Source organism: Apostichopus japonicus, chromosome 4 (assembly GCF_037975245.1).
Source record: "Apostichopus japonicus isolate 1M-3 chromosome 4, ASM3797524v1, whole genome shotgun sequence".
Lineage (NCBI taxonomy): Eukaryota > Metazoa > Echinodermata > Holothuroidea > Aspidochirotida > Stichopodidae > Apostichopus > Apostichopus japonicus.
In genome coordinates, this window is record NC_092564.1 from 18,320,984 (window position 1) to 18,333,986 (window position 13,003).

At 35.7% G+C, this 13,003-nt stretch overlaps 1 protein-coding gene across 1 annotated transcript in view; it reads left to right on the plus strand.

The window, feature by feature from the left end:
* The window catches only part of LOC139966692 (aromatic-L-amino-acid decarboxylase-like), a 31,648-nt gene that overhangs the window by 5,968 nt on the left and 12,677 nt on the right, over positions 1 to 13,003 (plus strand). The window contains exons 3-5 of the mRNA XM_071969972.1: positions 4,305 to 4,418; positions 4,894 to 4,945; positions 7,552 to 7,622. Coding sequence (XP_071826073.1) covers positions 4,305 to 4,418; positions 4,894 to 4,945; positions 7,552 to 7,622 — 237 coding nt within the window. The remainder of the gene's footprint in view (positions 1 to 4,304; positions 4,419 to 4,893; positions 4,946 to 7,551; positions 7,623 to 13,003) is intronic.

Below are 13,003 nucleotides of genomic sequence, written 5' to 3' on the forward strand. Positions count from 1 at the left end.
GATGGATGGATGGATGGATGGATGGATGGATGGATGGATGGATGGATGGATGGATGGATGGATGGATGGATGGATGGATGGATGGATGGATGGATGGATGGATGGATGGATGGATGGATGGATGGATGGATGGATGGATGGATGGATGGATGGATGGATGGATGGATGGATGGATGGATGGATGGATGGATGGATGGATGGATGGATGGATGGATGGATGGATGGATGGATGGATGGATGGATGGATGGATGGATGGATGGATGGATGGATGGATGGATGGATGGATGGATGGATGGATGGATGGATGGATGGATGGATGGATGGATGGATGGATGGATGGATGGATGGATGGATGGATGGATGGATGGATGGATGGATGGATGGATGGATGGATGGATGGATGGATGGATGGATGGATGGATGGATGGATGGATGGATGGATGGATGGATGGATGGATGGATGGATGGATGGATGGATGGATGGATGGATGGATGGATGGATGGATGGATGGATGGATGGATGGATGGATGGATGGATGGATGGATGGATGGATGGATGGATGGATGGATGGATGGATGGATGGATGGATGGATGGATGGATGGATGGATGGATGGATGGATGGATGGATGGATGGATGGATGGATGGATGGATGGATGGATGGATCGATAGAAAGCCGAATGTTGCGTAGCATCAAATGCCACATGTAATTAACAGTCTCATATTATTTGTGAATTGTCAGAAAAGGCATTATTCGACATTATTTCAGCACATCCTTTACACACACACCCAAAAAACCGGCTTTTTGACGTCATTTCCCTCGTTGTACTGAAACTAAATGTCGTTAGTGAGCACGCCTTATGTCAACTGATCATTATAACTCCCTCCAATTCTTAAAGCTAGACTGTCCTGACAACATCGGCTACGTTAAAGCACTTATTGGACCTTTACTGTCTGACTTTAGTTAAAGGTATCGTTGGCGTCATTGTCGGCAGCTAATTAATTACCGGTCCTATTATGCATGGCTAATTTAATTAACGATTGTCAACAAAAAAAAACGTATAGTGAAGCTAAGCACGTATTAGTTGTAAATACTGCAAAAACAAATGTTACTTACTAAAGCATCTGAATTATATTTGTATATAACTATGATATATATCAGGCGAACAGCGTTTTTGCATTAGGAACTGTAGGTATATTCTTTCCAGTTTAAGTGTAATGTCACAATAGACGTTTGTTTTACTACTGAACCCATGTACAAGTAGACCTGTAAAGAGGTCCATCTTTAACTAAAATATTGGTTAACGTTTCATTGACTGATTTTCTATGCTAAGATATACACAATACACAGTAGATCGCTCACACACATTTTAATCCGAGTTGAGTCCATAGCGCCTCACTTGACATCCGCCGTGATCAGACGACCACCCGATTCACATATAGTATCACAAAATAATATTGTATCATAATAATATCAAAATAAAATAAAACTGTTAGCAAACTGCTTATCCACTAGAGAGCCTGTGTAATAGAATGTGTAAAAGTAAGTTGGCCTAACGTTTTGATGCTAGCAGGATCTTCTTCAAAGTCTAAACAACAAAAATCCTACATCATAATAATATAATAGAAAACATCCACCATAATATTGTTGAATATAATATTACCCGTTTCACATGGTCTCATACAATAATATTGTATCAGAATAATATAATATAAAACGTGCACAATAACATTGTTGCATAGAGTAATCACATGGTACAATGATATATATTAATAACAACTATATTGTTAATTTGTTTAATATTTCAGTACAATACGGTACAGTTCCCTAGTGTTATATACTAACATGTGAATCAGGTTGCTATATATATAGAGAGAGTGGATCAATGTTGTTTAACTTCCCTAACTAAGCTCTACCTTGTGTTGAATTTTATTTTAAACTAATCTTTAATTTCATACATATATCAGTTAGGGGTTGAATTTGCTGATGTTGTCAAAAAGTATAAGTCCTGCTAATCTGGATAAAATGAAACAATTTCGGGGATACGGATTTTTTTTTTAACTTGAATTAATACTATCCAATATTTGCCAAAGGTTCATTCAAGTTATAGGAGACGACATCAAACTATATATATATATAGAAAATTCAATTAAATTAAATAAACGCACTACCATTCTCCGTGTTGAAATACTTAACTGAACAAGGACAGTTTCAACACCCTCCTCCCCGTCTACCATTGGCACATCTTCGCAACAAAGTTGGTTGTTATTATTTTAAAGTACTGCAAAGATAAATCAGCGGGAACAAAATCATTAACAAACTGATTAAAGCCTTGATGTAAAACAAAACATTTGTTTTTAATATACCACCCATCTTGGGTTTTCTTTTATGGTGAAGTGTATAGATGATTAAGATGGCGTTCTAAAGATCATTAAACTCGGTAAATATGTTTACGATTCGTGATAAAATATAACAAATAACAGTCAAACTCATTAAAAAACAGCCTTGGAAATATATGCTCATAAATCAACCTTTCAATGCATAAGACAAACTTTATGTAATGGCTCATTTGGACTTCCGTCTATAAATTTTTATCAATCATTTAGTATTAACCGACCTACGAAAACCTTTGAATGTGATACTTTCTCATCTTCAGTAGATGATGCATTTTTTTATATGCATACGAAACATCATGCTTGCTTTCATGTAGGACACATCAGTGTCTTTTTAAGATTTTATATGCATACATGGGTGTGTGTGTGCTTCTTATGTAGGTCTATATATATAAATATATAATTTTTTTTTTTTACTTCTTTTCAACATGACAACTTCGTCCTAAAAAACACCTGCCTCTGTAGAAGAGATGAAGAATTAGGTCCCACTTTAAATCGATCTTCTTAGTTGAGGCTTCTACTGAAGTATAGCCTGCAGACATATATGTATGAATAGCGTTAAGGGTTCTGTATTTTAGCACATAACATAACAGTATATACACGAAAGAAAGAAGAACAGTGTAGCCTATATATGGCACGATGACGTCATAGAAGGGTATTTTAAAATCTGCGCCATCTTCATTTAGTGTGCAAAATGTTTACAAACCATACTTAAAAGAAACCACCGAACTATTCATTTCCAAATCATCGCAAAACAGAAACCGACAATTTTCAGCGAAATGCTGACGTATTTTACAAAATGTTTTCGTTCGTCAAGTTTACTCTTGCCTTTTAATGTACCAGTACGATTGTTAATTAAGGATAAAAATCCCTTGACTGGTAAGCTGGTATTTCTAGGGACTTTTTTTACTTGCTCATAAAGAAGGTATACTCCTCCAGTGGGAATTTTGAAATTTCGGGGCGGTTTCCTACATCCTATATAGACATAAATTGATATTGATAACTTGATATCGATTGGCATCGTTCCCTTTGTGTTGCATTGTTCTTGTTGTTGTTGTCTTTTGGTGTGAATATTGAGGTATTCATTTTCATTGCAGAAGTAATGTTATATGAAACCGTATTCTAATACCTAAACAAGAAACAAGACCTGTCGCTTGCAGTAACACAATTTTGGGGTCTTTCGAAGGTTTTTTCGTCTGAAACATAGCTGGTCCGTATAGTTTTGCACCAATTCTAAGTACTGAGATAACTAGTCATAATTGTGTGTAACTCTCAATCACATTTTATGCATACTTGTATGTGTGCACTGGTTTGCATTCTGACTGAGGACTTGAACAAAGGAATTCCAAGTCCTCGAACGTCAAAAGAATCACCATGTCCTCAGAAGAAATATATTGTTAAGGGACATTGTTAAGTATTTTATACGTGGATTCGCACAATGGAAATAAACAATAGGAAATTCCAAGTCATCGAACGTCAAATTTAAACCTTGCGTGAAAACGCCAGAAAACTAAATCATACCCTGTGACATTTCAAAGAGCAATCATGGGCAATCATTTGCAAATATTTGTTTGTCAGTATTCCAATGGAAGCTATATAATTTCAGAAATTAGTCAATTAAACAACATCGTTTCTTCTCTCACTTCTTAACTTCTTGGAGGGCACCTTGTTATCTTTTTTTGTCAGACTCGTTACATCATCTTTTACCATAACACTTTGAGTATAAGCGCCTTTATACACCAAGATCCTAATTGTACAACTAACAGAGCGGAAGCATTCATTTAATTCTCAACCCACTACTGACACCATTTGAAGAAATGTATTTCGCATCTTTTGTATTGTATCGTGTATGCATATGCTGGGACAACATAACACACGATAATGGTATCGGTATATTTGTTCTCTACAGATAACTCATTGGCAGAGCCCACATATGCACGCCTACTTTCCAGCGCTGAATTCTTTCCCATCACTATTGGGTGATATGCTTGCTGACGGCATCAACTGTCTTGGATTTACCTGGGTACGTTACAGTTATTACAAGTACTTGCTTTGGTATAATTTAAAACAGTGATGGTTGTGTGTTTGCATTATACCGACCACATATGTCGCCACGCGAAGACTATTTTGCTACCCATGGGTCATGATATACACGTCTAGTAGTTTGTCTAGTAGATAAACATATATAGATCGATGTTTTCTTAGCTTACCATTAAACAAAAATCAGAACATACTTAGCAGGCCTGATTTTCTAAGCAAACTCAGTACGAAACCTGTTATTGTCTTTGAAAATTTGAGAGAAATAATTGCTAATTGCAATGTTTCCGGCGAACATGAAACGCATCACATTTCGATTAAGTAATCACCACACGAACGACAAGGAACGTTTTAAAGCTTTTTAATGTGTGATGTGTTTAAAGTGTGATGTTAGACAATCTAGGACCGTATGAATTAACATATACATTATGTAGTGGCAACATTTATTTCATCTTTTGCAGGCAGCAAGTCCTGCTTGTACGGAGTTGGAGAAAATCGTCATGGATTGGCTTGGTAAGGAAAAAATTGATGTATACAATGTCTGCCGGCGCGCATACACAGGAATGGGAGGGTACACCAACCACCCCTCCCCACCTCCCCTCCCCACCACCCCGTCCCCCTGAAACTCCACACATATATATACAAGTGGTTATTAGAACAACCTCGCGTGTATTTCTAATAGCAGATTTATAATACATAGAATCAATTTGCCTCAGAATGTACCATTTCACGTGTAAAATGTAACGTTTGCCCGGGGAGAATCCCCCTAAATGGAAGCCGGCTCCAACGACCCACGGTTCATACCCCTTCAATATAAAAATATTGGATCTCATATATATAGGTGACTGCCTTATTACATACATAAACTTTATCATATTACGTGATGCTAAAAGAAGAAGCAAAAGCGAACCATGCATCATCGATAAAAGTTATTTGGAGAAGTACATCACAGATCAATAGATTAAGAAAAGGAAAAATCATTTCTGACTTAAGAACAAGGGCATGTTATTGTACTTGGTTAAATTCTGCATTCAATTCCTATGTTGCATTTGCGAGATATTGGTATGTCACAGTTTGTATCAATAGTGACGAAAGGGGAGCATGCATCTTGGTTAATATTTGCAAGCAATTCCTACAAATGATGGCGTTCTCGAGATATTGATAATTACACGATAATTGTACAATAGACGGACTTGAAGAAATCAGATGTGGCGTTGTAGTTGCCCACTGACAATGTTCTTTGTTTTCACTTCATTGTTTTAACCTTAGTTTTGAAAGGGTTACAACTTTGCTTTATTGGAAGTGAATCTATTAATTCCCCGATGATTCTAGTGTATTCATATGTACATGAATGATGGGATGTACATTATAATAAACACATAGAACAAAATTGTCACACCTGTTTGCTTCAAGTTCACTTTTGGTACAGCACTGTAGGGTCAATTTCAAATGATGTTATCTCGCAAACGATACATAGCCGTTGAATGTGGATGCCTACAGTATGCTACACTTTCTTCGGCCAAAATTCATTTTTTTCCCCTTATGACTATCATATTTAGCATATTGGATGACTCAGTACATTTATCTAAAAATAAATCTATCAAATTTGTAAAGAGATTTCAAGCACTTGAGATAAATATACTACGGTAACGCACACTCGTGACATGTCCCAGATTAGTTTACCCCTACCCTGTATAAAATATGAGTATATAAAACCATACCGATCGCCAAATATTAACCATATCAGGCATTTATAGATGTTGACTTTAAATTAATGACGTCATAAAATATGTTTTATATTAGCACTTTACAGGAAGTGCCTCTCGAGGATTAGTAACATATTGAAAAATTGCAAAGAAAAGGTGTAATTATTTTCATGAAGAAAAGCAATGATGAATAGCCTGTCGTGTTCATTTTAATCTGCATGTGTTGAATTCAAAGTGGGTTGTACTTGACTTCAGTACCAAAGATTATTAGTGCGTAGGCGTTATTCAGAGTGCACTGGCGTTCCCTGTAATAAGTTAACAAATCTGCCTCGATTATTTTAAAGGATGAATTTAGGCCAAAAGAAATGATATGTCTTAGACAATGAAAGCATACTGCTATTAGCCAAGCTTTATGTCTTGGAAATGAACATCTAAACTGTTGAAGTGTGTCAAATAAAGTGGCTGGACTACTGAGTCTAATACACAGACTATAAGATAAGTTCATAAGATGCAACACAAAACTCCTAGATTAAACATAAGCCTATATACCAGAGTCGCACCAGGAGGAAGTAGATATAAATTTCAATATTTGCGAATAAAAACGTCACTGTTCATCTGTACGTATACATTTGTGAGATACAAAATATAAGCATTTTATGTAATAACGAATGTGATGTGACGAAAAAAATTAAATAAAAGTATTGTATATTTGTCTTTTGAAACTAAACTTGTTCATTAAATGTGATATTTTGTGAGGTATTGATATGTATTGCCACGTATACATAGTCGCATACACCGTAATCGCATGTAAAAAATTAAACTGTTACTTTGATTAAATTACATATGTTAATGTCAATATTTATATACTCATATTTCAATAGTATCGTCGATGGTATGTTTCTTTGGGAATTACCCGCAGTTCATCAATGTCTATATGTATCATACGCGTACAGTTTAATGAAATAAATGTGATTGATCATTAAAATGAATACAATATAAAAGAAAGAATATGAAAAGAGAGAAATGCTCTCACCTCATACCAGCATATACTCGAATCAAGGAGCTGTTATTCAGATAGCAGCTCCCTGCTCCAATCACACACCACGTGGCTCATATATATGACATGAGCATTTATATTCTATTCCGACTAGCAGTTTTCTGGTATAATTTGCTCTGTAGTTTCTACTTTTTAGGGAAGAATCAAAAACTGTCAAAACTTATTTGAAAATATTGATGTCTATGATAAAAATGTAAACGCCTTTTATCTACCCACATCTTTACAAAAAACGATTTCTTACATTATAATGTAGTTTAACTGTCTAGAGTCAGATTAAAACCCACGTTGGTTTTCATTCTGATTAAAACAGGTGAAAGACGATATTTTTGTCTGCTTTGACCTATTTTCTTCATTAGGTGATATGCTTGGCCTTCCCGATTTCTTTTCTCATCGCAAAACTGAAAGCAAAGGTGGCGGTGTGATTCAGGTGGGTTCACTAGTTAATCTTTAACTTAGACTTTTTTGCGCGATGTATTGATATTCTAGTTGTACAATTATATATTTGGTTATACCAGCTTCATTGTTACCATGAAAGTAATTTGCAATCCTTTCTTTCAGGTGAGTTCACCACAGGGTTCGCAGGTTTCTTCCTTGGGTGGAAAAAACCGCGGAATAAACCATGGTTTTTGCCACTCGGAAGAAATAGGTTTCTTCCAGTTTCTTCCGGACAAAATGGAAGAAACTCATTTTTTGGGGAAAAACTGTTGATAAAGTTTCATAACAACTTGCAATGATTTCTAACTATGTAATAAATGGACAAGAAGCACTATAGTGTCATCTAGGTAGTCTATATCTAGGTTTGGAGCACATGACCTGCCTCCAGCATATACTGTACACAATATAGTACTAGGCTACTGTAGCATCGGACAATTAAGGGAACAACTATGGGCAAGCAACATTTTGCAGACCAAAATGGTCCTGATTATAGCACAGTTCTTAGTTAAAAACTAGTTTCTGAGTGGAGGGACAAGTGTTCCCTGGAAACTAGTGTAGACCTACTACAATGCACACTAATTACTACAATTACATTGACCACTACATATGACCATATTTTGTGGAGATTGAAATCAAGACATGAGGGTTACAGATTAGACTGGAAGTTGTAGTGTGAAATGAGGGCTGGCTCATGGCCAGCTGTGTTTAATTGTGGATGTTTGTTCTTTTGCTGTTTGGGATGACAAGTCCTCCTATTAACTACAAGTTGTAATTTTGGGAGTTGCAGAAATTAAACTGTTGCCTAAATCTAATAGATATTGTTCGGCTATTTGCTTGGTGTTCATTGTATTAAATCCTCAGTGCATGGGCCAATCCAGGTTAATCATTCATAAAGTATGGCCAGTTATGCAATTCTGGTTGATGAGGGGATCACGAGATGATAAGTAGTCCTTCAATATATTGTGATTTATAAGCAAACATCTTTTGGTGTAGAAAAAAACCCAAAATTATAATCAAAACAAAAATATCATATTTTGATGGTTTCAATGGCATGCATTTCAGTCAGATGGTGGTAAACTATTTGTCTCTTTATCATGTATGTGGGCTGTGCTGCGTATATGCCAAATTTCACAGTTTCTTCCAGTTTCTTCCGGTTTCTTCCAGTTTCTTCCGGAAGAAACTGGAAGAAACATGTTTCTTCCAGTTTCTTCCACGTCCCCGGAAGAAATAGGTTTCTTCCGGAAGAAACCGAACCCTGGTTCACCAGTTAATAGTGAACTTTAACATATAGATTTGTTTTTAACATATAGATTTGTTTGTCCGATGTATTGATATTCTAGTTGTTCAATTACATATTTGGTTATACCAGCTTCATTGTTACCATGAAAGTAATGTGCAATCCTTGCATTGGGTGAGTTCACTGGCTACTAGTGATCTTTAACATAAAGATTTTTTTTTGTCCGATGTATTGATATTCTAGTTGTACAATTACATATTTGGTTATACCAGCTTCATTGTTACCATGAAAGCAATGTGCAATCCTTTCTTTCAGGTGAGTTCGCTAGTTATAGTGATCGTTAACATATAGACTTGTTTGTGCGATGTATTGATATTCTAGTTATACAATTACATATTTGGTTATACCAGCTTCATTGTTACCATGAAAGCAATGTGCAATCCTTGCTTTCGGATGAGTTCACTAGTTATAGTGATCTTCAACATTATAGACTTGTTTGTGCGATGTATTGATATTCTAGTTATACAATTACTAATATAGCTATATACCAGTGTCATTTGTTGATTTGTCAATATTGATGTCGTGCATATGCTTTCCCATACATACATTGACTATCAATATTTACAAAATTCTGATCTTACTTGTTCTATCGTAAAACTGAAAGCAAATATTGGGTGACTTCGACCATAAATATAGTCAGATGTTTACTGATACACTCGGCTTATAAATCGATAAGGCTTTCCTATAACGGTTCATGACAAGAACTAAATTACTTTTAACGTTAATTACGCCACAACTGCAACCATTTGTTGCAGCTATCAGTCAATTAGTAGGTCAGTCAAGCAGTCTGTCGGTTAGCATGCTTTCAGTCAAACAAAATGTCATTTTAGTGGTTAACAAATTTGAGAGTTACTTTGAAAAACGGAACAGTCTTGGCCTTGTTAATTCGGAGAATTCAGTGTGGGTTAGCGCAGTTAGCACTACGGCACTATTTGCCTGACCATCCCACCCTCTCCTCACACGTTTCCGGAAGTAGAATGTTGGTTTGTCTTGCCAGGAAGTGAGACCTTGACCTCGAGTCCTCGATTCATTGGCCCCTAAATACTTGCCTCGAATATCGATTGGATAATACACCAATGAGAGCAGGTAGCACCCAACCGTTTCTTTGATGGGACGGGTTTAAAATTTGATCTTGTTATTCTTGACATTTTACAACATGGACGTTTAGGTGATTACTAATACATTAATAACATATCAAAGCATCTTTAGTGTAGTTTTCAGGGGAGGTTCACTCCTCCATACCTCCTACAATGCACGTAAATGAATGATTTAGTCTGGAAAAGTATGATTAAAATACGAATAAAGAGTTATTGAGGCTAAGAAATGGGTATATTTTGTGTGTGTAAAACGACATACCTTGTTGTTTCAAATATTCGATAGATTATTTTGTTGGTTTCTTTTTCATTGTTGTATGTAAAGACATACTTATTGCCCGTTGTGTTTAATTTACTAGCACTCTAAAATAAGTGATAATGAAATACCTTAATGCAGAGAAAAGTAAGGAAAAAACCGTTATGGGAATGCTAAAAGTGTCATACAATACGAAATAAAAAATAAAGTGAATCGTTTTACTCGGTATAAAATTCTTTCCAAACAGTCTCGAAATTTTCGCTACGTTGGACACATTCAACGAAGTTTGGTATTTATATCTAAGGAATGCTTGCATGATTGCGCGTACGTCATGCCCACGTCACATATCCAATGTTTCCACCCTCCCGGCTTGTTCCCAGATATTTTCTTATCGTCCTCTTCCCCTTTTCCTGCAAGATAATTTTAGCAAGAATAAGACAAATTTCCATCCCGGTTGCCAAAGCAGCTGTCGACTAAGGAAATGAGATGTACGCTTCAGTTGAAGTTCATGTAGAGATGTATAAAAGGATAGGCTACTATATATATAATATAAACGTATAAAAAAAACGACAAATCACAGCGATATAAAACTAAAAAGTGTCATGTGTTTAAGGTTGTTTGTTTAGAAGGAGGCATATGTTTAAGTTTTGTACATTGTTAACCTTTTTATTTATTTCCTTACTTCCGATCACAAAATCAAATTTATAGTCTAGCAGGATTCATTTCTGGATCACAGTGACAAATGTTTGGTTATATATGATCTAGAAACAGCTTTCTGAGTTCCAAACCTGCCTGGTATTATACAAATTAAATGTTAAAAAGTTGAAGTTGATGGTTTGTATAGTCTTGTTTGACGTCAAGTCCCCCTCACAAGACTTTACAACTTAACCCCTCGTCATTGGTAACTTGCCTCACACCCACACACCAAAGTGCATGTGCACAATTCAAACCATACCTCCTTGGGCACTACGTCGCAACACAAATGTGTCCTCTGGGGGACTTCCCATATAGGGTGCAACCGAAAACCGCCGCACGTAATTATATTTACAAGTTATCTCGTTAGTCGCCATTTGTACACTTGAGTGAAGAGAGACAATGGAGATAAGTCATAATCTGGCCAGGACTCGAACCTGCAAAGCTTAGAGATCACAGGTCAACTGCATTATAACCACTTGACCACAACAGGACTCGAACCTGCAAAGCTTAGATATCACAAGTCAACTGCCTGATAACCACTTGACCACAACAGGACTCGAACCTGCAAACCTTAGAACACATGTCCACTGCCGTAACCACTTGACCACAACAGGAATCTAACCTGCCAACCTTAAGATCACAAGTCCACTGCCTTAACCACTTGACCACAACAGGAATCGAACCTGCAAACCTTAGATCACAAGTCCACTTCCTTAACCACTTGACCACAACGCTCTCGTATTTAGATTGCAAATGATCAAACCAAAGGACTCGTCTTCCATAATAACTCCCTGTCTAAACTCAGTTTCCACTAAATGAAGGATAATGAAATATCCAATCGATGACTTCGATCCTTAACATTTTGTCGTCTCGACACTTTTCATAATGGAATGCATAGTAAACACATAGTAAAAAGCTACAGGAACAATTCAAAATTCTGGACTTTTACTTCTTCTTCTTTTTTTCAACGAAACTTGGCTAATCAAGCTAATGCTTTATATTGATGACGGAATTGAGTGTACAGATAGGACCAAAAAGCTGCTTGGATAAAAAGGAACAGCAGTTTTAAGTTTATTCAAAACTTTTTATCGTTTTACTACTTAACGACTTATGATTCCATTTTGTAAAACTTTCGTCGCCTATACACTTTTTCATACATATCATAACACAATTTGTTGATATTATTATTATTATGATTTATTGTCATAAGTCATATTTGAAATAGAATATTTCTTGTAAGGTTAGTAAACTACATCGTTGTAAGAATTATCCTACACACGCAAGCTATTAAATTTATGAGGCGCTATTTCATATTTGAGAAAGACTTCAACGACACCGAAAATGTGGAACCGCCTTCGTTCGTTTTGTCGTGTCTTTGAAAGTTGATGATATAAATATATTTACTTTCTATACACAGTCTTACGTTAATATTACAACGACCAAAGGTTATGATATATGCATAATTTTATGAAATATATTACGGTACGAACTATGAGTAACTGCCTTGCTTGCCTTACTTCCTATCTGTAACTGTTTCAAAAATTAAACTGGATGTGAAGGAATTTTTTTCCATCACCAAGCGTAGCTCCTATTTGTTTAAAACTTTAATGAAAAGGTGCAGTAATATAAGGATTTCTTTCCCAATAACCGTCCACATCATATTTCATTCACCAAAGCATACAAATAATATTAGAATTTTGTAGGATTACTGTACTTAAGAATAGCTTCGGTGTCACTGACGTTATTTAGATTTGTGGTTGAAAAAATTCACCAGTTGCTTGTTTTCTTTCTCATATTATACCCATTATTCAATCTTATACGTGTTACTGCTGATTGAAAGGTGTAATGATACCCCTGATTTGTGATTAATCTTGCATGTTAGTTACTGATACTATATTTAATAATAGTCCTCGAGGTACTCGGATACTATATACAACTATATATTACTATATATATAACTATATGTATAACTATATGAAACTATATATATATAATTATATATGCATAACTATATATATATATATAACTAT